Here is a 26,315-nt window from a genome sequence, read left to right on the forward strand (position 1 = left end):
AGGTGGAGACCAGCTTTGGAATCGCAGACGTGCAAGTCCCAGAACCAATGCCTCCTTGCTCCAAATATGTGGACCAGTCATTTCACCTTCTGAGCCTCCATTTCCTTGTGTGTAAAACAGGAATGGATATTTCCACAGAGTTTTTCATGAGAATTAAATGAGACGGCCAGGGGTGGTTCCAGCCCAGCTCCTGCCAACAGCGGGTAGCACGCTGCTGTACTGACCTTCCTCCCTGCTGGCATTCAGTGTGCCGCTCTCTGCAAGATGAGGCTGAGTGGAGGCAGCCCTGCCGTGCCCCTTCCACTCGCTGTTGAATATTTAAAACGCTAGCAAGCCATCTCTGCAGTTCCTGGCATTGGGACGTCAGCTGCCTGGTAGAGAGCGGCAGAACATGTGTCTGTATCCTGCACACGTGCCATGGAGAGTGCACACTCAGCAGAAACTCAGCCTGTTACTTACTGGATTGTCCAACCCCTGTGCCTCACCAGGCTTTCAAGTAGCTAGAAGCCTACAGAGAATGGGGAGGTGGCTGGAGCTGTCCTGATACAAATGATTCAGTGACACCCTTCAGTAAAATGAACTGTGGGAAACAAAATCATATATTGGAACTTCAGAAAACAGCCTGCCAGATAATGGGTTTGACCCCAAAGTGAGACATAACTACTTGCCCGGTTTGATCTCCTGGCTCATGTGTGACTGTCATGTGAGCACGCTCATGGATTAAGGGAATTGTAATTAACACAATTCTTCCATCTACATAGAGAGACCCTAGATCGTAGTTCTGTTTGGCATTTGTGTGGCTGCTTAAGCAGTGACTGATGTGACCTCTTCAAATCTCCACCACAATTGTAGCTCAGCAAGGGCGAAGGTCTTGTCCTCAGACTGGGCCTCTCTCCACCTGCTAGTCCTAGAAAACAGCACACAGTACACAGGGGATGGATGTGTTTTCAGACTAATGACTGGGTTTCCAAAATCTGGCTTGGTTGCATGATGGCGATAATCACTCACATTTGAACAAAGCACTTTTCATTTATAATAACTCATTTAAAAAACGTGAAGACCAGGTGAGCTAGTACGATCAATATAGTGATTCCCAGGTGAGGAGGAAGGTCCTAGATTAGGGGGGTCCAATCTTTTGGTTTCCCTGGGCCGCATTGGAAGAATTGTCTTAGGCCACACATAAAACGCACTAATGATAGACGATGAGCCTTTAAAAAAAAAAAAATCACAAAATATATTCATAATGTTTTAAGAAAGTTTTTGAATTTGTGTTGGGCTGCATTCAAAGCCGTCCTGGGCCACGGGTTGGACAAGCTTGTCCTAGAGGAACTGTATGCACAGCAGTTACTGGCAGAACTGAGATATAGCTAGGTTTTGCGTCTCCTTTAAGGGGCAGCTGGCATTTGCTAACTTTTTAAAACCATAATTGCTTCTCCTTTATGAGAATACATGATCAAAAAATGAAATTAAAATGTTCTTTTTGTTTTGCTTTGTTTTTGAGACAGGGTCTTGCTCTGTCACCCAGGCTGGAGTGCAGTGGCACAAGCTGTGCTCACTGTAACCTCCACCTCCCAGGCTGAAGCAGTCCTCCTGCCTAAGCCCCGCGAGTAGCTGGGACTACAGGCATGAGCTACCACACCCGGCCTGATGTTCTTTTACATAGAGATGATATCAGTTGTTTCCATGGGGCAGTACATACTTAGACTTGGGCATTTAAATGAAATGCCAGGCCGTCCATGGTGTCTTGGCACGTACTTTCTGACTCTCCAGTTGGAAGATATCTATCTAAAGTGAGTCCTAAGAAGTATAAGTTAACAACATTAAGTAATTGATTCGTTATTTGCTGTTTTCTTGGAAGATCTTTTGTTTTTTCTGCAAAATTAGAAATTTAGGAGAGAAAATTCTCAGGTATGAGGCCCTTTAAATTGCCCGAGGGAAAAGAGCAGAATATATGTCCTGCTTAACATAAACTTAGCAGCACTCAGGTTCAGGGGCCTCCATGCTGCCGTTACTGACTTGTGGTAGAGCCGGTGGAGGAGCTGTGTTGGGAACGGTGCCTGCATTGGCAGGCCTTCCTGCTTTGCATAGTTTGACTCACCTTGACTCATTGCCCTTGGAGTTTCCTTATAAAACTTTACTCTGTCTCTTTGCCAGGAGCCACTATAATAACTCAAGAACCTGTATATTTAGGTTTGGGGTTGGGTTTTCCTTTTTCGTTCCTTTTTTTTCTTTTCCCTTGAAGTTCTTAGCTTCCTCTTATTTTAACCAATCTTTTTCCATGCCTTCTTGCTGTTTTTTTAGGGCAGAAGGCTGAGATGCGCATAAAGTTTGTGTTGTAGGCATCTTGTTGGCATATTAATATGGCACATAATTGTTCTCTAGTCCTTCCATTTTCTCATCATTGTATTCAATTCTTACGACTCCAAACATTTATTGAAAAGGATCTGAAATGTTTCTAGACTTACTTTATTTGTCATACAAAGACATAGTCTATTTTCCTGTCTTATTAATACTTCCAAAGTATGTTTATCCCAGAGTGAGCTCTCTTGGAACTTCCTTCTCAATAAGAAGCTAGTTGGTTTTATATTCCCAGACAAAAACTGGGCTTCAGCAGGAGATGAAGAACAGAAAGACTCGGCAGGTTAACATGGGGCTGCTTGTAGAGACACTGGCACCAGCTGCCCTGCTCTTGCCAGCGTGATGTTACCAGCGTGATGTTACCACACCAGTGCGTGCACTGCGGCTCTGACTGTGTGACTGCAGTGAGGAAGGACAGCTGCTTGAAATACAATTTCTGTAAACTGAAATTTGTCACAAAAACTATTTGGGAAGATGGATGAGGTAGGACTGATGATAAGATGGCTTGTTTTCTCATGTAAGCAAGCGTCTGCTTTCTCAGTTTCTTTTGAAAGGAGCTATATGTGCAGAATGTGTTTCTTACACACTGAAAATGTGCCAAGTACCAAATCTGTCTCAGACACCATTCATCCAAAGCTAACATACATGTTCTGTAGTAGTAAGCAAGATAGATGAAGGATTTGGACACCGATTTAGAGTGTTTATTTTAAAAGTTGGTGTTTCTGAGCTTAGACATAATGTTTTCATAGTCCCTATTTGAATAAGTCTCTTTCATTATCTAACTTCTTTTTTATCTTTTTAGTAAACAGATTTTGCTATTGAGTTTCAGTGCCTCATTCATGAAGCCAGTGTGGTCTGCAGTAGAGTTGGCACTTAGCAAACACCTTAAAGGGCTAAGGCCTTGAGAGCGATCTTTTAAAATTTTGAACCCGTTTTCTGTTTCCAAGAGAACTCCATTTATTTGAACTCTTCTTATGTTAGAATTTGTAATCTGTTTCTTAGAGCTGGTCCAGAACCTCTCCTTTGGTGATTAAAAAGAGAGGATTAAATAAGAGAATTGATACTACAAAGAGATTCTGGGGTCAGTGTGAGATACAAATCTTGAGGCAGAAAACCTGGTTTTTAGTCTCGCGTCTCCTGTTGTCCAGCTGTTCCCGGTTTCTTCATCTCAGCATAACCCTGAATAAGCAGTTCTGTTGTGAGAAGGAAAGATATTATGATATAGAAATACGCTTTTAAAATTGTCATATGCTCTACAAATGTTGCTACATAGAACTGTTCTCAGACATCCTTATTCATTTCAGAAGTGCCCATTTCTGAGGAAACATACTAATTATAAATCATTGTATGCACATTTAATGCAAGAATATTTGTTGCTGCCAGTCATTGTGATGTGCCTGTAGTACCGATAATGTTGAAGTTCGCAGTAAATGTTTTATTTAAACTTGAAAGAAGCCCAACTCGAAAGAAGCCCAACTCTGTTTTTTGAAGATATTCTGTAATTGAGGTTTTCCGATCACTAGACTTAGCTTATTCTGAACTTTGCCACGTTAGTGCATATCCAGTTACACTTGTCTGTTAAAAGAGGAAAATATTAGCATCATTCATGTCACCGTGCTGGGTCACCAAACATTTCTTGCTACACACACAAAGGTCGTGGTGTTTAAGGCACCAGAATCCAGCTTCAAGTGGTTTGACTTGTTTTGGGAAGTTTGATTCTTAGATAAATATAAAACCACCAGTATTATGTCTTCAGGGGTTTTATTTTTAAATCATTTCTGGTTAACTTTTTATTTTATGACTTTAAAGAATTAAAATGGCAAAATCAGACCAAAGTTATTTATAAAAGAAAAGAGAACTTCCTGGGAACTTGTCTGGTTTCTGATTCACCCAGCCGGCATGGTGTCTCATGCAGTCCTTTAGACAAACGCCGTAGCCAGAGAAAGGCACCGGTGTGCCAGAGGTCTGTGATCAAATACCAGTTAGAATCACTAGCTGACCTCATCTCAGCCAGATCCCCTGCACTCAAGAATGGCCCTTAGATGCCTTTCAGGGCAGCAGTCATTTGTATCCGTGGACACTGGGAAATAATACACTGCATGAACTCTGGAGAAATGCCTTTACCCCTCTGTACTTTGGTTTTTCCTTATCTTTTATCGTACCAAGTGGACTAGATGATTATCTGTGTTTCATCCAGCCTCAAGATAATACAAGTTGCTATTGAGTAACAAACCTAAATCTTCAAATTCTAAATTTTCAGTTTTCCCTGGGCCCAACCTTGGGATGTGACCAGAAGCCCCATTTTCTTTGTAGGTTTTTGCTTTTTAATAAAAAGACAAAACCCCAAAACCTGTATAGCTTCATCAAGAGGTTCCAAGTTACTGAGCCAGCAGTCACACTAATAGCACAAACTCCAATAAATGTTTTATAATTGATGGGTAGTGGTGTACTGTAGTCTTCAAGGGCCTTGCGGTTTAGTTGAGATTAAAGCAAAGAGTCATGTGTGCTTCCAAGTGAAGTGCACCAGGAGTTTAGGAGTGGGCCAGAATAGTCAAGGAAGAGTTCCTTAGGGAGTTAGAACCTGAGATGGGCTGAGAAAGAGCAGATAGGGAGAGAACTCTAGGAGCCAAGGCCACGTGGTCAAGGGAGGGGGCATGGGTTGGAAGACACTCCTGGGTTGAACCCCGCTGAGCCAAGACGGCAGGAGACTTACCATTTTGTGAGCCCTCATATTCTCTCTGGCGAGTGAAGAAACATAGCCCACCTCACAGGCTTGTGAAGTGCCAGGCACGGTGTCTAGTTCTGAGTGGCGGCTGTGGTGGCGGCTGCTCCTGCCGTTACTCATGGGTAGGGAGTAGTTCCGCCTCGCCGATGAACTGACTAAGGAGCCAGAGGTGACACCTGCCCTTTAGCTCTTGTAGCTTCAGGAAGAGCCATTGCTTAATGCTAATACCTTTGGGTTTGGGGTTTGAAGGCCTGGGTTCCCATGCTGCTTTTGCTAGCTCGGGCTGCAATTGTGGACAAGTCACAGACACTCTGGATATCTAAAGCGCTTGTATGCTGGGTGGGAGGTGGGGGGCAGGTGCTTTATACCCTGCCCTGAGAGGCTGGCATTGAAGTCAAGTGAAGTAAGGTGGTTGACATTGTTGAAAATTGAAGATAGTATCTTTCTTATACTCTTCCATTGAAGAAAGTAGACTGATTTTGAATAGAATTGTCAAGTTTTTAAAATTCTACATAAAGCAGTTACAACTGCATTTCTCTAAATACACCTAAGAAGCTATTAAATGCAATTGAGTAAATTCTAAAACACCAGCAAAAATACGACTTGTATCTTTTGGCTACTGCTTTGTTTGGAATCCGTCCATGTTTGAGCTGGGGGAGCCAGTACATTGTCCGCGTTAGGCTAGGAAATGCCGTGGGTGTTGAGAGATGGATACCAGAATTAGAATGCCAAAGAGGAGCCTTACCCGTGCTGCCCAGCTTCCCATCTAATGCTGAGCACCTCCTGAGAGGCCAGCCCAGCCTCTGCAGCATCTCCAGGACAGCAGGACACCCCACCTCCCGTACTCTCTGCCACTCTTTACACTTCTCATCATTTGCCCCGTTGGCCCTAATTCTACCCCTTAGAGGAGAACAGAATAAATCTCCCACGTAAGAGCCCGACCACATTTGAAGATGTCCATTGTGTTGCCCTGAATCTATTTTTCCAGGCAAGGATGTGATGACTGTCTTGTTAGAGGTCATTTCATATAGACACTACTCCTCAGGCTCTTCAAAGTTCCTTGGAATTTTGTGCATGCACATTTTTCAGGGGAAGAGACTCATCAGGTAGAGTTGGATGATAAGATGTCATAATCTGAAATACCTTTAAAATAATTGATTTAGGTTCTCCCTTTCATTTTACTGATGAGGAAAACCAAGGCATAGAGAATGAAGAAATTTACCCCAAGCTCACTTGGCTAGTTGATGCCAGAACCAGGGCCAAAACTCAGGTCTCCAGACTTAGAGCCTGGAACTTTTATTTCCCCTCCCACTGGTACTGAGCCTAGCTAAGTGAGGACTCTTGTCCCAGGTTCAGGGCCATGCTGGCACTCTGTTGTAAATCTCAGGACCATGTCAATGCCAATCTGGGACATTGGTCGTTTTTTTTTCCCCCAGTCTACTGGTGGATACTTAAACTCATAGTCAATCCAATTTTTTACGGTCTTTCTGGCCTTTCCCAGAAGGTGGCGCTAAACTCTTCCTTAGCTTCCACACGATTGAGGAGCTACGCTCAGGACATCTACCATGAAGAGTTCTTTGATTCCAGCCACTGTTGTTCCTGGACCTTTGCTTTTTTTTTTTTTTTTTTTGACTCAACCAGTTATTCTGGTGTGTCTGTGACAGAGCCAGATCACAACCTTGTGAACCTAAACCATGCAATCCAAAGTTTGAAAACTTTATGTGCTAAAAGAAAGAAACCTTTAAGCAAACACTCACCAGTATTCTGAGTAATAATCCCATTTTTAAAAAGCTAGATGTGAAAATTATGTTTTTCTTAGCTAGACACTATTACTTCACTGACTCTGAAAGGGGAAGGAGTCCTGTGTTTCTAATGAGACTGTAGCAGAATTGGAACAGTTTTTGATGACTTCAAGGCAGATTATAACCCAGAAGGCTTTTTGATCCTGTCCTCTTTGAATAGTCCCTCACCCCTTTCTAACTCCTGCCACTTCTGGCCACCGTGTGTACTAAGTGGTATTGTCTTCCTTTGTTTCTGCTGCCCATGTTGACTTTTGCTCTCTGTTTGCTTACATTTATAATCTTTGCTTCTTATGTTACATAGAACACAGGGGCAAAACCTAAAGTTCACCCTGATTCAGGCAGCTCGCCAAAGCCAGGGGTTTGGCGTATAGAGGGAAGTTGAGAACACCTACCTGCCTTGCCAAAACCAGCGTCTGTCTTGGGAAATTTGCTGTAACTCCAGCGAAAAAGAGGGCCTCAAACTACCCATCTTAATGTGCAGCTTCTGACTGTATTTTCAGACATTTTAGAACCAAAGCCCTCATCCATGTTAGATACATTTGATCATCCGGGCGTGGTGGCTCACGCCTATAATCCCAGCACTTTGGGAGGCCAAGGCAGGCAGATCACTTGAGGTCAGGAGTTTGAGACCAGCCTGGCCAACATGGTGAAACCCTGTCTCTACTAAAAATACAAAAAAAAAATTAGCCAGGCGTGGTGGTGTGCACCTGTTGTCCCAGCTAGTTGGAGGCTGAGGCAGGAGAATCACTTGAACCAGGAGGCTTCCACCAAGATGGCGCCACTGCACTCCAGCCTGGGCAACAGAGCAAGACTCTGTCTCAAAATAAAATAAAATAATAGATAAATTTCACCAAATGCTTCCTGCAGGCCACATCCAGAATTCCTGGATTTTTGTAAGGTGAAGGGCTCCTTGGGTTTGGGTTTCAGCACAGCAGATCTGAAACAGCCTTTTTTCCCAGCAGCTGCCTGTAGGGTAATTCACTTTTACCTGAATGGCAATAGAGTGCGGGAGATGGGGAGGAGAGAAGGAAAACTGCGAGTTCTCACCATGAACCCCACGGTCGATTGCCTGCTCTCACTAATCCTCGTTGCAACCCCAAAGAGCACCAGGAGGCCTTAGCTTGCTCCTGTCAAGCCTGGAAAGCAACGCTGCCAACTCTTGAATCCTGTCTCCAGAGCCATGTTCTTTCCACCCACTGAGCTGTTTCCCACCTCCCCGGGGACCTCAGATACTGACTCCTGTGCTTCAGGGCTTTCTAACTTTGATACGCTACAGAATCATCCAGTGTTTCCTGACCTTTTATTTCTTTTTCCAGGTTTAAAAACAGGCCTAAAAGTTCCTCAGCTTTCAGGCTGGTGTGTTAGGATACTCGTGCAGTGATTTCTCACAGTAGAAAGCCAGCAGTTTCTGAGCATGGTTTCATTGCTGGGCCAGATTAGAAAAGAGAGGGACTGTCTCCTTCCACTTTTCACCATCCACTCAGCCGTGTGTAACTCAGCCACATAGGCGCACAGCCACGTGCTTGGCTCTCCCAAACACACACGGATTCAGAGACGCCCTCGGGATCTGCACAAATGGGGGAGGAAGAAGAGCACCCCATCTGAGGTAACCCATTACCTGACGGAGCTCTTCCAAGAAACATGGCAGTCCTCCTCAGACAGCTGGTGACTGGAAAGCCTGAGCTGAAGTCTCTTTTCCGAAGAACTAGTCTGTTGCTTTGCCAGTGTGTCACCTGGAACGGTACTCTCTGGGCCTTGTACAGTTGATTTTTCCACAGCCCAAGCTGATCATTTGTAGATAACCTGCCGTGCTCCTAGTTTTCTGTGCTAGCTCCTTAGGAAAAGTGTAAATCCAAGTCAATGCGGCATTCTCCAGATGTGACTTTGTGAGTCATGAGCATTAAAAATATGTACGCTGGGCTGAGTGTAGTGGCTCATGCCTGTAATCCCAGCATTTTGGGAGGCTGAGGTGGGCAGATCATTTGAAACCAGTTTGGTTAACATAGTGAGACCCCATCTCACATACTGAGACCCCTACAAAAAACTTAAAATATTATGCGTGCCTGTAATCCCACCTACTTGGAGGCTAAGGTAGGAGGATCTCTTAAGCCCGGGAGATCGAGGCTGCAGTGAGCCATGATTACACTATCGCACTCCAGCCTGGGCAACAGAGCAAGACCCTGTCTCTCTCTCTGTGTGTGTGTGTGTGTGTGTGTGTGTGTGTGTGTGTATGTGTGTCCCACGCTATGGGGAAAGTAGTTCAGCTATTTATTGAGCACCTGGTATATACTGGACATTGTGCCAGGCATGGGGGATAGAAAGATGGCTGAGATGGGATCTTGCCTTCAAGGAACTTTTAGTCTAGTGGGAGGGAAAATTTCAGCAAAATATTTACCTGCAGTGATAAAATGAAGCGTACACATGATGAGGCGTCCTGGGAGTTGTGTTGCAGTAAGTCCTCAGGGTGACTTGGCCGGGGCATAGAGATGTGGCTGGGCAGGGTGTGGGCAGGGAGAGGAGGCACCACATAGGCAGGAAGGAGCCAAGCCTTGCTGAGGAGCCTCTGGCATCTTAGAGGTCATTGGAGAGGGCAGGCCCGTCATGATGTTGGCACTGGACCCCAGGGAAGGAGCTGGCTTACCAGTGTTACCCATTCTTAGAACATTCAGTGTGATGTTCTCTGTGGAGTCTCGGGGTCCCAGAGCTCTGGGAGCCCTCTGTGGAGTCTCGGGGTCCCAGAGCTCTGCCCCCCTCACTCCCCATCCCCAGCAACTTGGGAGCTCCCGGCTCAGCGGCTGTGCCTTCTGGTGGCGCCTGTGCTGCTCAGCTCCACTCTGGTGTCATTCCTCCACCAACACCTAGCTTGTGTTTTGTTTTTGTTTGCGATGGGGTTTCTCCATGTTGCCCGGGCTAGTCTCAAATTCCTGGGCCCAAGTGATCCACCCAGCACAGCCTTCCAAGTAGCTGGGGTTATAGGCGGGAGCCTCCATGTCTGGCTTAGCCATCATGTGTTTTGTAGCTGAAATATACCAAGCTGGTTCACATCTTGTCTCTCTTAATTCAGATAACTGTCAAAGTAGATACTTTAAAATCCTCCTTTTAGGCTGGGCGCTGTGGCTCACACCTGTAATCCCAGCACTTTGGGAGGCCGAGGTGGGTGGATCACTTGAGGCCAGGAGTTTGAGACCAGCCTGGTCAACATGGTGAAACCCCATCTCTACTAAAAATACAAAAACTAGCCGGGTGTGGTGGTGGGCACCTGTAATCCCAGCTACTTGGGAGGCTGAGGCATGAGAATCGCTTGAACCTGGAGGCAGAGGTTGCAGTGAGCCGAGATGACTCCATTGCACCGCAGCCTGAATGATAGAGTGAGAGTCTGTCTCAAAACAATAAAAATAAAATCCTCATTTTAGGAGTTTTTAATTAAAAAATGGAAGCTCAGACCAGGGAGGTTTTTTGCCAGAGGATTGAACTAAGGTTTGTCTCCTGTCCTTCTCTCAGAGGCTGAGAATGTGCTCATCTAACTCTGGAGGCTGCCCTTGTCGGGGCAAAAAAGTTAAAGGTCATATGTACACACCAGGGTCCAAACAGTACTCTGCTTTCAGGTGACCTGTGTGGCAAAAGCTACTTTGGCAGGAGTTTGAATTGGCAAGAAAAAGAAATCACGGTGGGCTTCCTTCAAATAGGCTCCTTCCTATACGTTTGTGGCATGGAGTGAATGCCATCAGCGTTGAGTCTAACACTTTGGCTGGCAAGGGAAGGCCTGCTCACTGAGGTGCCTGGATGAGGCAGAGGCAAGGTAGGCTGGCCGTGCATGGCTGAGGGCCCTTGAGCTGGAGGAAGGCCCGCAGAACACCAAAGAAGCCTTCTGCACACATCCATTCTCCCTCCTCCTCCCGTCTAATCCTGGCCGCCCACAGGAAGTGCATCAGGTAGCAGGTCCCCGCCATCTGATTCTTCCCTGGGTCTCCGCACCCTCGTGCTGCCCCTCTGCATAGACTACCCTCACTCTGCCCTGAACCACCAGAGCATGGCCCAGTCCTCAGCGGTGTGGCCAGAGCTCTGAGCTCAGTCTCCGACACACAGAAGGCACCTGGTCAGTGCTGGGTGAACAAACGTCCACACAGAGCACAAATGAGAGGAAAGAATCCTGTCAGGTGCTTGAGAGTTGGACATGACTTTTAAAATAAAATTGCCTCTCTACAGTGCCTTGTCCTCGAGCCTGACCTTCACAACGTAGTGAGCACGGGCGAATCTTGGGTGTTGTGACCTGTACACAGTACTTACCCTTAAGCCATGCTGACCCGGGGCTCCATCAGGGATTCATCCATAATCCCGGTGTAGGCCCCAGAGGTGGCTGCAGTGTGTTCACTCTAGGGTGCCGGCTACATGGTGATGCGTGTGGTGATCTTACTTCATGAGACTCCTAGCCTTTCCTCCGCGCTGCAAGGAGTTAGCGGGTCCTCCCAGAGAAGGTACAAAAGGCCTCCACAAGAAAGACGTGAGGGAGGTAGGGCTTCTTTAAGTGGGACATAGTCTCAGACAGCCAGGAGAATGAATTCTCAGTCCCTCAGTAAGTATTAAACTCCTGGTAAATGCCCAGCTTAGTGGGTACTGAGGTATGACAGAAATGTTTCAGTTCTAAGCTGTTTGGTAAGAAGAAACACACACGGAAATGCCACCAAAAATACAAAGCCGTCTGCATGTGGTGCCGTATGAGTGTCACAGACAGAAGAACAGAAGTTGGGGGAAAAGGGTCACCGGTCCGATAGGGAGGCCTAGGCAGGGGCTGGGACATGTGTGTCAGCCACATCTGAGGGATGGTGAGTTTTGTAGTTCAGCAGACGGGCTTTATGGAGAGAGTGGGAGGTCAGCAGGAGCAGTCATGATGATGGTGCTGGCTGCACCACGGAGCACCTCCCGTATGCCGGGGTGGGGTTCCCTTCAGGAATCCAATGAGGTGCAGCCTGCTCCTCAAGTGTACCGCCCTGCCACCTTCCACCCTGAGCCAGGCCTGGGCTGCCAGCTTTCCCTGGCCTCACACAATTCAAGTAGATTTTCTGGAATACATTTTCCTTGCTACCAAGGTTATATTGTAATGGTAAAAACCGCAACTAATTTTGCACCAGCCTAATGTTCTTTGCAATTTTTCTATCTAAAAAGTATGAAGAGGAAAACAGTTACCCATAATCTTACCGCCCTGAGAGAAGCAGCGTTAACCCTTGGTGCACTTTCTTCCAGGGGTTTTGTAGTGATAAGTGTCAGGTAGTGGGTGTGAGTAGCCAAAGCTCATATGGGGCTTTGTAATGAAAAACCCACTGTCAGCAGCACGGCCGGCCCCAAACATGTCCATCGTGAATGGGATGAACTCAGCTGTCTAGTTGGAAAAATTTCCCTCTGCCATTCCACAGAGCAGAGCTGACAACGTGGACCCACGCACACTCCCTGAAGTGAGCCGTGCTCGTGCGGCGGTGTAGCCCTGGGCCGAAGGTGAAGCCCAGGCTCTTCTGGAGCCACAGTCTCTTCCCAGAGCCCAGGGGAGCCTCAGTGAGGGCCCCAAAGTGACCCAAAGCAGCTTGTATGGCCTCTGAGCCCAGCCCTGGGCCTGTCTGCTACACAGCTCAGGTGGCCTCTCTGTGGGCCTCCTGTCCGTTTGCCACGCTCCCTGACTTGTGCAGACTTCTTCACCCGCTCCATGCCCATAGCTAGAAGCAGCTTTCCAGATGATGCGTATGCTGTTTCCATGGGCCTGCCTTGCTTCAGTCACAAGGATGACTGGAGCTTCAGTCACAAGGATGACTGGAGCTGTGGGCTGGTGGTCTTCACCTTTTTGTTGTATGAAGTTCGAGCTGAGTTACTTTGAGTAGCAGAACATAATGCAGAGAGGAATCTGGATGCAATGAGCAGCCCAGCCAGGGCGGGCAGCAGGCGGAAAGTGTTTGAGTTCGGTTGTACTTTGTAAGAAAATGCCTGTGCGTATAGCCTGGTGCCTGTCTGTGTCTGTCATTTATACAGTGTGGACTCTGTGCTACTGATAGTAGGAAGCATCCTTTACTGACTACTGGATCGTGAGTACTGCTTCCCATTCATCTCTGTGACATCCCTGTTTTACAGATGAGGACATGGAGTTTTAGCATTTGGGACTGGCGTGACGGGGACTTGCTCCCTGAGCCCAAAGCCCAGGCTCTTTCTACCAGGCTTTCTGCTGTCCTCTTTTTTCCTCACTGGGTTTTGCATTTAGCTTCCATCTTTATTACAAGAGGTTCTTGTGGCCCTCCAGAAGTCAGAGGCTGCTCCTTTGACCATGAGACGGCCATTTCACGTACCTCCCTAAAAAATGGAAGGCAAAGGGGTCATCGTGAGCACAGAGTCGTAGAAAAGCAACTTTCCAGAAGAGATTCCTCAGGAAAACCCTTTCAGGGGCTTCTCTCTGTGCCTTCCCAGCTGCCTGGCAGGTGGGCCTCTTCCAGGAAGTGCCAGCGTTGAAGTCACTGATCTCCTCCAGGCTGCTTTCCAGATGCTCCAGTTGTAGGTGTCCCACAAGCCATTGGGAAGCATTTCTGTATTCAGCTCCTAGTCTTCTAGGCCAGAGGTTCTCCAATTTTAGTGTGTTTAGAAATCACCTGGTGCTTGCCAACACAGCTCGCTGCACCCCCTCCCCCAGTTGGGGCCCACCTCTGAGTAAGCAGGTCTGGGTTGGCCTGAGAAGTTGCATTTCTAACAGGCTCCCAGCACTGCTGCTGGCGCTGATGGGGGGCTGCACTTGGACTACCACTTTTCTAAGGTTTTTGCCAGAATCCCCCATATCTGCCTTTCCGTGGCCCACACTCCCCTTTAAAATCACCCTGCAGACCACCGTGTTTACTTTAACAATTGAGCCAGGCGAAGCAATGGCTGTCGTCTGACGTTGAGTGAGGCCATTGTCCTTTGGCCTCTGAAATCAGAAGCGATGTTTGATCTTTCGCTTCGTGTGGCCTGTGGAGCTCACTCTCTGGGGGAACTGGGCGTTTCAGGTGGTGAGAGCGGCTGAGGAGGCTGCGTCCACACTGGCCAGTTCCATCCACCCGGAGCAGTGCATCAAGGTGCTCTGCCCCATCATCCAGACGGCCGACTACCCCATCAACCTTGCTGCCATCAAGATGCAGACCAAAGTCGTCGAGAGGATCGCCAAGGAGTCGCTGCTGCAGCTCCTCGCCGACATCATCCCAGGCTTGCTGCAGGTAGGCCCGCGTGTTGGTGGGGCCTGCCCCCGGCCTGGGTGGGGCTGCCTAACTTGAACTAATGTTTAAGGGCTTTGCGCTCCTCCTTCACTGGCAACCAGGCAGGACCTGTGAGGCCGTGCGGTAGGGACACTTCACCGCCTCCTCTGTGGGTTTCCAGCTCACCCCCTCTCCTGAATGCACTGAGAAGACTTTCCTGGCGGCTCACAGAATGAACTTTCTGTTTACTATAAACATATTTTGATCATTTTTTTTTGTCCATTCCTTCAACAAACCCGTGTTGCACACCTGCTGTAGCCCCAGCCCTGGGCGAGGTGGGCCATTGAGTGTAAATCAAACAATGGTCCTTGGTCTCATGCAGCACACAAATACTTACTGAAACTCTTCTAAGCATGAGACAGTGAGTGAGACAGACTGGCATCAAGCAGCTGTGTTCCACTGTGTGGACGGCCTCAGAAGATTTTCAGCCTACTGTGCAGCCACACAGACAACGACAGGTGTCACCATGGGCTCCATGACAGCAGAGAAGTGGTTCCGGGCTGGGGTGGGGGAGAGAGGGTTCATAGAAGAGGTGGGTTCAAGTTGGCCCTTGGCGAGGGAGTTTCACTGGGGAAAGGTAGAGAGGAGTCAGCATCACTTTTAATCATTGCTGCTGTTTGCTGGGTGCTTGGCTTGGGGATTAAACACTTAACTGTTGAGGACTAGATTATTCCAAACCAAGGGAAAGGCACAGAGGCTGAAGAGTCCCAGGCTGTTTGGAGAACAGCAGCAGGTAGCCCCAGCTGGGTGTGGGCCAGGATGAGGCCGACAGATAGATGGAGGCCCAGCTGCAAAGGGACACGGACATCAGGCTGTGGGACCAGACGGTCCCCAGCAATTCCTGGAGGGTAGAAGGGTTTGCTCACAAGAGCGAGTAATGTTGTTCTCATTTCTTTAAAGGCGTTTTCACAGGGAAATTTGCTTGACCTTTGGGAGAAATGGGAACAAAGCAATTTTTGTTGCTTTTTCTCATTCTCTCTTGTCTGCAATGTTTCTTGGGTGGCAGCTTGTTACACGGTGGTGCCTGTGCAGACGCAGAGACCAGTCTGGGACTCGCCACCCTCCTGCTTCCGCGCCCCAGAAACCAAGTTTCTCTTGATGCTAAGTTGTGACATCTTTGGGGTGAAAGCTGTCTGGATTCCATTGCGGGGCTGAGGTCTATCCTGGGTTGTTACTGACAAGTCCAGGGTTGAACTCGGAGGGCATTTGTGGAAACGCTGATGGGATGTTGGCTAGGGACTGAATCTTTGATCTGGTTTCCTTTTCGTGTTCCTCTGGCTCTCTAGGGTTATGACAACACCGAAAGTAGCGTGCGCAAGGCCAGCGTGTTTTGCTTGGTGGCAATTTATTCCGTAATCGGAGAAGACCTGAAACCTCACCTTGCACAGCTCACAGGGAGCAAGGTATGTATAGTGTTACCTGGCTGAGAAGCACACCTGGGCTCTGCCAGCTCGTCCTAAACCCATTTGACTGCAGCTCTGGATTCCAGACAGGTTTTGTTCATTGTGTTTTAGCGGGGCCTTATTTCTCCAATAGCATTTTTCTAAATATAAAAATGAACTATACAGTGAAATCAGTTGAAGGTAACACTAACATTATACAACATAGTCTGCCTCAACTCCTGTTTATGAAATGCTGATTTTGAGCTGCTGCTTTATTTCCAAAAGAAAAACAGCTTTAATCAGAAACCATCCAGTTGTTCATGGAAACACTAAAGAAATGTACCTGCTTGCTTAGCAGTTGCTGAATCAGAGCTGAGTCCCTCATGGGCATCAGTAGTGGCAACAGCTGGCTCTCACCCTGAGCCTGCGGGGCAGCCCCACGCACTCTGCATGTGTTGACTCATGTTTACAGCAACATCCCTGTGGGCATGGTCATCCCCTTAACCTGCCCCAGGCGCAGACCTGACTCCAGGAGGCAGACTTCTTCCTCACACTGCTGCCTCCTATGTTCCTTTAAGGGTGTCTGGAATTAGGGGAAGAAAATGGACCAAAATGGGTGTCACTGAAAATGAGAGTGGCTGGACTGCTTATTGGTTTTAGTTAAAAGAACAACGACATCACTCAAATCTGACGTGCTAGGCTGGTGAGAGCAGATTAAAAACCCGGCCTCATGCTGCAGCAGGAGAGGCATGGCGAAGAGGTGAGGCCTTGGCTCCCGGAGACGAGGCCAGCTGTGCCTGGGGCCTCAGGACCTGCCTGTGGAGAAAGCACATCTCTGTGGGGTTTAAAATCCCCGCCTTTTTATACAAACCACTCTATCAGACGAAGCCAGTGGAAAGCATGAAACCAGAAGCGCCTGCTCTTACGAGAGGAGGAATTGGCAAGTGGGGCCCATTTCATTTCAGATTGAGCTGTTGCTTTGATACACCTGGTGAGCATTACAGCTGGAGCCTTGCTTCTCCGGAGTTCTGGGGAAGCGAAGCTCTGGCTGGGGTGTTCAGAGCAGGGTTTCTCCACCTTGGCTCTGTTGACACTCTGGGCCACCTTGTTGAGGTGGGCCGTCCTGTGTGTGGTAGGAAGTTTAAGCAGCATCTCTGACCACCACTGTCTATACCGACATGTGCCAATAGCACCCCCTGCCATTGTAACCATCCCTGCTGTCTCACACCTGCCCAAATACCCTCTGAGGGGCAGAATCACCCCTGGTTGAGAACAGGTGGTTCAGAGGAGACACTTTCCTCTTTTTGTAATCAGGAATCAGCAGATAGGCTGGAAGAGGTGTATGAGGCAGGTGTGCAGTGCATAGCTTGGGAGTGACCTGATTCTGTTCTCCAGTTCCTTCTCCTCGCCCTACTGCTGCACAGGCTCCTCATCAGATCCCCTTCCTGATTATCTGAACAGTCCTGAGCAAAAGTCCCCCCAGCTCTCCTACCTCCATCAGGGATTTGTAGGTGATTCCTGCTGCCCGGGAGGACCTTCGATGGTACAGTTCACAAAGGAAATTAGATTTAGAAAATGGAAAATTCATCCAAAAATAACATGAGTCACACCTTGGTTTTGTCTGGCACTTTTTACTTTCCTGAGGAAGAGAGTTGCCCCATCAACTCATTTGACCCTTTGGATGAGGGACGGAAAATCCAGGCGCTTTCTCCTCCCCATTTGGCAGTGGACCCACTGCTGCCACTCATGGTGAAGCTTTGGGTCCAGAACCCACGTTCCTGACCGGGAGCCAGCACCTTCCCTCCCCCAGTTACAACCCTAGTTCCTCAGGGCTTTGGAGAGACTGGCCTTCACATCTTTCTGCTTTAGTAGCCCAGTTCATCCAGCCATTAAGTTTTTTATTATTATTATTTTTTTAATACATGGAGCCTCGCTCTGTCACCCAGGCTGAAGTGCAGTGGCACAGTCTCGGCTCACTGCAACCTCTGTCTCCCAGGTTCAAGCGATTCTCCTGCCTCAGCCTCCCAAGTAGCTGGGATTACAGGCGTGTGCCACCACGCCTGGTTAAGTTTTTGTATTTTTAGTTGAGGCGGGGTTTTGCCCGCTTGACCAGGCTAGTCTCGAACTCCTGACCTCAGGAGATCCTCCCGCCTTGGCTTCCCAAAGTGCTGGGATTATAGATGTGAACCACCATGTCTGGCCTAAATTTTTTTTAATGTAATAGCTCTGGTATATTCGTATGAACTTCATAGACTCAGGTACGCATCTCCTAATACAAACTCCCTCCCTTCCTCAGCTGGATGGTAGCTGGCAGAACCTGGTGCTAAGTCTGTCTCAGTTTCCTTCACTAGAAACAAAGAGAATCAAGTCATGGCTCCCTGTGTCCCAGTGTTACAGGCCTGTGGGAACACCCTCTTCTTGTGCTTAAATGAGGTTAATAAATGAAGGCCGGGTGCAGCGGCTCACGCCTGTAATCCCGGCACTTTGGGAGGCCGAGGCAGGCAGATCATCTGAGGTCAGGAGTTCAAGACCAGCCTGACAAACATGGTAAAACCCCATCTCTACTAAAAATACAAAATAAGCTGGGTGTGGTGGCGCATGCCTGTAATCCTAGCTATTCAAGAGGCTGAGGCAGGAGAATTGCTTGAACCCGGGAGGTGGAGCTTGCAGTGAGCTGAGAACGCACCACTACACTCCAGCCTGGGCAACAGAGCAAAACTCTGTCTCAAATGTTTTTTAAAAGAAAAAGAAAAAATAAATGATACCAGGGTCTGTAGGAAGAGGTCTGATGACGGGAAGGAGACTGTGTAGTACATTTGGAGAGATGCCGTGTTGCTAGGGCAGCAGCACTAGCTTTGGGGTCAGCTTGCCTTCTGTTCCCTGTTCCCCACTTACGAGTTTTATGATCTCGAACAAGCATTCTTTTCTTCCCCCCCCCGCCCCCAATCTTTTTATTGTGGTATAATAAAATTTACCATTGTAACTTCCTTTTTTTGAGATGGAGTCTCACTCTGTCACCCAGGCTGGAGTGCAGTGATGTGATCTCAGCTCACTGCAACCTCCGCCTCCCAGGTTCAAATGATTGTCCTGCCTCAGCCTCCCAAGTAGCTGGGATTACAGGCACCTGCCACCATGCCCAGCTAATTTTTGTGTTTTTATTAGAGACAAGGTTTCACCATGTTGGTCAGGCTGGTCTTGAACTCTTGACCTCAAGCAACACCCCCGCCCCCCACCTCCACCTCCCAAAATGCTGGGATTACAGGTGTGAGCCACCGCACCCAGCCCATTGTAACTATTTTTAAGTGTGTGGTTCATATTGTTGTATAACCATCACTACCATCCATCTTCGAAACTTTTTTCATTTTGCAAAACCGAACCTTTGCACCCATTAAACAATAATTTCCTATTTCCTTCTTTCCCAACCCCTGGCACCCACCATTCTACTTTCCGTCTCCATGAATTTGACTACCCCAGGTATCTCATATACGTGGAATTACATCATATGTGTCCTTTATGGCTGGCTTATTTCACTTAGCATAGTGTCCTCAGGGCTTATCCATGTTGCAGCATTTGTCATATTTCCTTCCTTTTCCAGACTGAATGTCCATTGTGTGTAGATAGCGCGGTTTGTTTATCTGCTCGTCTGTTGATGGACCCTGGGTTGCTTCCACTTTCTGGCTCTTGTGAATAATGCTGCTGTGAACACTGGTGCATCTGTTCAAGTCCTTAAGGTTTCGAGGAACCTCCCTGCTGTTTTCCACAGAGACTGCACCATTTTACATTCTGACCAGCAGTGCACAAGTGTTCGAATTTCCCCGCTTCCTCACCAGCACTTGTTACTTTGTTTTTATTTTTCATTTTTCTAATTTATTCCTAATTATTTCTAATAGTCATCCTCCATGAGATGAGGATGGGTATCTCGTTTATTGAAAAGACATACCCAATGGCGATTTCTCATCTGTTAAAAATGATCCTCTCCCCATTGAATGGTCTTGGCACACTTGCTGGAAATTATTTGATTGGGCCAGGAGCGGGTGGCTCACGCCTGTAATTCCAGCACTTTGGCAGGGTCACTTGAGGCCAGAAGCTCCAAACCAGCCTGGGCAACAGCAAGACCACGTCTGTGCAAAAATAAATAAATAAATAAACATAATTGTTTTTGGTCACCCAGGCTTTAGTGCAGTGGCACAATCATGACTCACTGGCACCCCTGACCTCCTGGACTCAAGCCATCCTCCCATCTCAGCCCCCTCCCCAAGTAGCTGGGACTACAGGCACACATAATCCAAGCTAATGGTTTAATTTGTTGTAGAGATAGGGTCTTGCTGTGTTGCACGTCTGGCCTTGAACTGGTTCCAAACGATTCTCCCACCTCAGCCCCCTACAGTGCTGAGATCATAGGCATGACCGTGCCCAGCCAGTTTTCTCTATTTTTGTATTCTCTGTTTTGTTTATCTCTGCTCTAAATCTTTATTGTTTGCTCTGCTAGCTTTAGATGTACTTCTTTTTCCTAGTTCCTTAAGGTAAAGTTTAGGTTGTTGATTAGAGAGGTCTTTTTTAATGTAAGCATTTATAACTCTAAATTTCCCTCTTCAGCGCTGCTTTGCTGCATCCCCCAAAATTGTCTTTTCATTTTCATTTGTCTCAAGATGTTTTCTAAGGCCAGGTGCGGTGGCTCATGCTAGTAATCCCAGCACTTTGGGAGGCCGAGGCAGGAGGATCACTTGAGCCCAGGAGTTCAAGACCAGCCCGGTCAACATGGCAAAACCCCATCATACAAAATACAAAAATTAGCTGGGCATGGTGGCGTGCACCTGTAGCCCCAGCTAGTCAGGAAGCTAAGGTGGGAGGATCACTGATCCTGGAAGGTCGAGGCTGCAGTAAGCTGAGGTTGTGCCACTGCACTCCAGCCAGGGCTTCCAAGTGAGACCCTGTCTCAAAAAAAAAAAAAAATTCTGTTTTAAATATGTTTTCTAGTTTACCTTATGACCTCTTCTTTACTTATTGGTTGTTTAAGAATATGTTACTCAGTTTTTACAAATTTATGTTTTAGTTTTCCTTCTATTATTGATTTCTTACTTCATCCCATTATGGTTGGAGAAGATACTTTGGTATCTTTTTAAATCTATTGAAACTTAATGTGTGATTTAACATGTGGTCTATCCTGGAGAATAGGATAAACCATATGTTAAATCACACATTAAGTTTCAATAGATTTGAAACTTGACGTATCCTTTGAGAAGGACGTGTGTTCCGTTGTTGAGTTTCATATACATCTGTTAGATCAAGTTGGTTTAGGGTTAAGTCCTCTATTTGCTTGCTTATCATCTGTCTGGTTCTTTTATCCATTATTGAGGGTGGGGTATCGAAGTCTTACCTCCAGAAGCTTTTTTGATGCCAAGTCTGTTTTGTCTGATGTTAGTATAGCCAGCCTTGCTCTCTTTGACTACTGTTCCATGGAATATCTTTTTATATCCTTTCATTTTCAATCCATTTATGTCTGTGGATCTGAAGTGAATTTCTTATAGACAGCATATAATTGGATCAAATATTTATCCATTCCACCCATTTCTATCTTTTGATTGAAGAGTTTAATCCATTTACATTTAAAGTACTGCCAGGCATGGTGTCACACGCCTGTACTCCCAGCTACTCAAGAAGCTAAAGGTGTGAAGGTTAGAGGATTTGCCCTCTGACCTTGGCCCAGCCACTTCACCCCTGTGGAGCGGGGTTCTCACCCTACTTTTCCCCTGGCTCTGATGGAGCCTTTGGGCTGCAGTCGCCCTTGAGATGAATGGCCCTGCCCCCGTATCCCTTCCTCCATGAGCTGCTGCGGCCCACCTAGTTGTGACACCTGGTGGTGTTCTTGTAATTGCCCACTGCTTTTCCCTCTCCGCCTCTGTGTCCCTAGCACCTGGCAGATGCATTGGATGAGCAGCAGGCACTCAGAACATGTTTTTATAATGAATTCCTCAACCAAGGGAACGAAGGGACTTGCTGTTTTCTTACTGTCACCTGGGATTCTTTTTCCTGTTTTCTACTTTCTGATTGCTTTTCTTCCTGCTAATTCAGTTTCATCTTCTCTTTTCAGATGAAGCTACTAAACTTATATATCAAGAGGGCCCAGACCACTAACAGCAACAGCAGCTCCTCCTCCGATGTCTCCACGCACAGCTAATGGCAGCACCTGTCTCTTGTGTAGACCTAGAAGCAATCGGTGGTGCCTCTCAGAGACCTCTCCCACCCCCTTCATCGGCTGCCCAGTCAGTACAAGGAGGCCCACAAATATTTATTACAATCAGTATTTTGGTCCCTTCCAGCTTTTCTGTAGAATCTTATTGGTATTGAATGTAAAGGAAGCAAGGCCTGTATTGCAGTCTTCATACAAAATGAAAGGAGTAAGAACAGAAAAGAGCCATGCTGAAACATGTCTTGTACAGCCTGCTGCGATGGCGAAACCATGTGTGTGGGGTGCAGTTTTTAAAAATCAGAGCGCTGTAGCCACTACTTGGTAGAAAGTAGCATTTTTTTTTTTTTCAGTTAATAACGGATTTGGGGGTGGGGTGGGGTGTTACTTTGTGTTCCTCCTCCTTAGCCTATTTTCTTGTGAGTATGGTCTGTGTGGGGCCCCTTTCACAGCTGACACCATGAAAGGTGACACATCTTTAAGTTGTGTTCTGAGACCTACTAAAAATGGGAAGCAAGTCTTGGCAAGAACGGTCTGAAGATGGCCTTTTAACAAACGCTGGGAATTTTTCTTGTCATATCCGGACTGGAGGCCGACTGCCCTGGCTTTCAGCATAGAATTGGGAGTGCACCCCAGCAGTCTCCTTCCAGCCCTCCCTAATCAACTCCACAGACAAGGTCCTCACCCCAGAGCTTCCATGCAAAGGAATTCTTCAAATTTAAATCTGGACACAAAAATAAGATAAATGTATGGCATCATGTAGGGATGCCTGAGATGGCAGTTCATGAAGCACAGAAGATAAAAGAGAAGTCTTTCATCTTTACTGCTGAGATCCTTGGGAACACTGTTGTCATGGGGGTTCTGCCAAGACCCACATCCCTGGGCTACTTGGTGATTCAGATTTAGCAGCAACCTCTTTCCTCTCCCCGAAGTTCTGCTGAAGCTGTTCAGTTCTAACATGGTCTCAGTTAATCTGGTAAATGCCATCTTTACCATCTTAGTTCTGACTTCTCCATTTAATGTGGAATTAAGAGCAAAGAAAAGCCTAGAGAGACTGGATATCACAGTTTTCTTAATGTTATAAACTGAAGTCGTTCCTTGAATGTCTGTTGATGAAATAGTCACTGTTTAAGGAAAATAATTATGAGGTGTAGCAGATTGCAGAAAAACAGGATTAGAAACACACTTAAAAAGAACACACGTTTAGAGTCTGTCTTCCTCCTCAAGGAACCACTACCCCCTTTTACACACACCTTTAGAGCCTGATTACTCCAATAAAAGCAACTAGAGGTTTGCAGTCGGTTTAAATAAATTTTGACTAAAATTCTTTTTTTTTTTTTTTTTTTTTTGAGACGGAGTCTTGCTGTGTCACCCAGGCTGGAGTGCAATGGCCAGATCTCGGCTCACTGCAAGCTCCGCCTCCCGGGTTCACGCCATTCTCCTGCCTCAGCCTCCCGAGTAGCTGGGACTACAGGCACCCACCACCTCGCCCGGCTAGTTTTTTTTTGTATTTTTTATTAGAGACGGAGTTTCACCGTGTTAGCCAGGATGGTCTCGATCTCCTGACCTCGTGATCCGCCCGTCTCAGCCTCCCAAAGTGCTGGGATTACAGGCTTGAGCCACCGCGCCCAGCCAATTTTGACTAAAATTCTTAAGCCAAATGGAAATTCTTAATGCAATCATGAGGACTTCTATTGTCTCTTCCTGTTGTATTAGATCCTATAAATGGAACTGATTTTTCCATAAGGAAAACGCTTCTTTTGAGATTAATTCTAATAATGTATTTGCTATTCCAGTGCAGAGCCCACTGCAACTGCTAGGACTGAAAGCAGACGCTGGGTGCCAGAGCACGTGGTTCTCACCATCATTTCCACAGACCCCTCTGCCCTGACCCTCCAGATTGGATGTAGGAAGCTGGGAAAGACTGATGTTGTATTTGGAAACATGCGCTGAAAATGAAGGCCTCATAATGTGTAGGAACAGTGAAGCCAGGGTGCTGACTGTGGGGGGGTATGTGTGTGTGTGGCGTGTGGTGTGTGTGTGTGGCATGTAGTGTGTGTGTTTGGCGTGTGGTGTGTGTGTGCGTGCACCCTACACGTGTGGTACCTCACTGCTGCTGTTTCAGGAACTTGAGGGATGCATTTCAAGGGGTTGGGTATTCCTGACTAGCTTTGGCTTAAAATATAGCAGGACCAGGTCTTTTGTTGATAAATACTGTTGGTTTATTAAAATGTCATGAATGGTATTTCTTTTTTACACTCTACAAGTGAATGAGGGAGTCTTTTGCTGACGCGTCTGTTTTGGGAATGTGCGTCGGGCTAGGTTATCTGTGTCTTTATGCCTCATGCAGTTAGAAAGACCTTTCTCCTTGAGCTCTTTGTCTCCAGAAGGCCCTGCAGTCCCCGGTGTACTAAGAAAGGATCTTGAACATCGCTGGACGTCCTCATAGTACTCACAAAGGGCTAGCCTTGAATGTCACTTGCCCAGTCTTCAGTCTCCTGACAAAGAGAGATACAATCACGTCACAGGTCTCTTGGCCTCAATCTGAAAACTGCTGCCGCCGCGCCGAGGAGACTCGCATGCCGCCACCACCTCACTGGGAGGGCGCCGAGCCCACCGTCGCCCCCTAGACCCTGACAGCTGCAGCTGCCTTGCCTTGCCGCCGCCTCCCTGCAGGGCCCCTGTTCCAATGAAAAACAGAACACACAAGAGCAGAGCACCTAGGCCTGTCTCTGCCTCCCCACCTACCTGACTGGCCAGGGCCCGAGAGCCCTGCTGCTCCACTGCAGGGCCGGGAGGGCTGACTCCCTGCTTCCTCCAAGCTGCTGCCTCCCCTGCAGCCAGGGTCTGGGCAGGGTGCGGCCAGTCCTTGGGGCACGCAGCTTCCTTCAAGTGCACTGTGTGTGCTTCCCGGACCTGCGGCGATGCCGCGGGCCTGCCTTTTCTACGCGCCTCACTAGCTTACCACCCTGTGCAGGTAATGCAACTGACTTTGTCTCATCAGCCTTTTTCTTTCCCTGCCACCCTTTATTTATCAAGCATAATGTTCCACTTTAAAGGACAGCAAATAAGAACTTTGTAGAATCCCACCAGGACTTTGCTAACAATAATGTTTGGAAATAAAGAAATGCTCTGAAAAATATCAGCCACCAAAATAGTTTTGTTGGCACTGTGTTCACACGCATGGTCCCCACATCCCCAGGTTGGGTGGGTTTTTTGGGTTGTTTTTTTTTTTTTTTGGTATTTTTTTGTTTTTGGGCTTTTTCATGTTACATCCATATCTGTATTTATATCTTATTTGTTTCACTTTCAAGTGTATCATGGCAAATGTACAGATTTTTTTTGTTAATAATGTGCTAGGATTTGCTAAAAAAGAAAACAAACAAAAAAAAAACCCTTTTGAGTTTGCCCTAGAATAAATGAGACTTAATTCAATGTTCTGCTTGATGATGTTTTTATCACCGCCGTGCGCTGCAGATAGCTGGTCCCCTCCCCTGCCACCAGAACGCAGCCATTTCTATAAAGGATCTGGGAGGACTCATACATCAGGAGAGCTTCTTCCCCTCTTGACATCAAGAGGTCAACCTGTGTGATCCCAGCATTCTGGGAGGCCGAGGCGGGCGGATCACTTGAGCTCAGGAGTTCAAGACCAGCCTGGGCAACATGGCAAAACCCCGTCTCTACTAAAAATACAAAAATTAGCTGGGTGTGGTGGTGTGCCTGTAATCCCAGCTACCCAGGAGGCTGAGGTGGGAGAACCACTTGAGCCTGGGAGGCAGAGGCTACAATAAGCCGAGATCGCGTCACTGCACTCCAGCCTGGGTGACAGAGTGATACTCCATCTGAAAAAAATATAAATATATTTTTTTATTTAAAAAGGTCAACCTGGGGAAATGTCACACCTGATGGAGTCGCCTGGGAGCGGGTTGCTGTGCCGTGTGTGCAGTGACAAGGTGGGAGATGAGACGCATGGGCTGGAATCCCAGCCAGGCTCCCAGAGGCCGCGTGAGCAGGGGCCTCCCTCATTGGCTCCATTTCCTCCACTGAGCAGTGAGAACAGTAGCTCCCGGAAAAGGTGGAAGCAGGAGGAAGCCTCAGCCTCGAATCCTGAGATGAGCTGGAGAGCCACTGAGAGCAAATCAGGCTCCACTGAGAGCAGCCGGGCTCCCCTGCGTGCCTGCAGTTCTTCTCTGCCGCTCACTGGGGCCTGGAGCAGGCTGGGCAGGGCAGGAGCGGAGCCTCTGGGAGCCAATGCACATCACGGTCTCCACAGCCACTTCTTTGAAGCCCTTTTTTCCTTCAATTCTTAAAATTGTGGCAAGATACACATAACACAAGATTTACCATCTTCACCATTTGTAAGTGCGCTGTTCAGCGGTGGTAAATATATTCAGGTCATTGTGTAACCATCATCATGGTGTTCTGGACTCCCTCTATAGGGCTCTCAGCTAGTGAAAAAACCCTGTCCCCATGAAGCCTAACTTCTCCGTTCCTCCCTCCCGCCAGCTCCTTGGCAACCAGCATCCTACTTTCTGTCTCTCTGAATTTCACTATTCTGGGCACCTCGCATCAGTGGATCACACAGTATTTGGCTTTCTGTGA

General features: G+C 47.4%; 1 protein-coding gene across 25 annotated transcripts in view; it reads left to right on the plus strand.

Annotated features, from left to right (window-relative positions):
* The window catches only part of CLASP1 (cytoplasmic linker associated protein 1), a 309,768-nt gene extending 284,620 nt beyond the window's left edge, over window positions 1-25,148 (plus strand). For all 25 annotated transcript variants that reach the window (XM_065525354.1, XM_074008821.1, XM_045366933.2 and 22 more), the window contains 3 exons: window positions 13,899-14,105; window positions 15,431-15,547; window positions 21,618-25,148. In XM_065525354.1, the coding sequence (XP_065381426.1) occupies window positions 13,899-14,105; window positions 15,431-15,547; window positions 21,618-21,704 (411 nt within the window). In that variant the 3' untranslated portion in view covers window positions 21,705-25,148. The remainder of the gene's footprint in view (window positions 1-13,898; window positions 14,106-15,430; window positions 15,548-21,617) is intronic.
* Window positions 25,149-26,315: the final 1,167 nt, after the last annotated feature.

Source organism: Macaca fascicularis, chromosome 12 (assembly GCF_037993035.2).
Source record: "Macaca fascicularis isolate 582-1 chromosome 12, T2T-MFA8v1.1".
Lineage (NCBI taxonomy): Eukaryota > Metazoa > Chordata > Mammalia > Primates > Cercopithecidae > Macaca > Macaca fascicularis.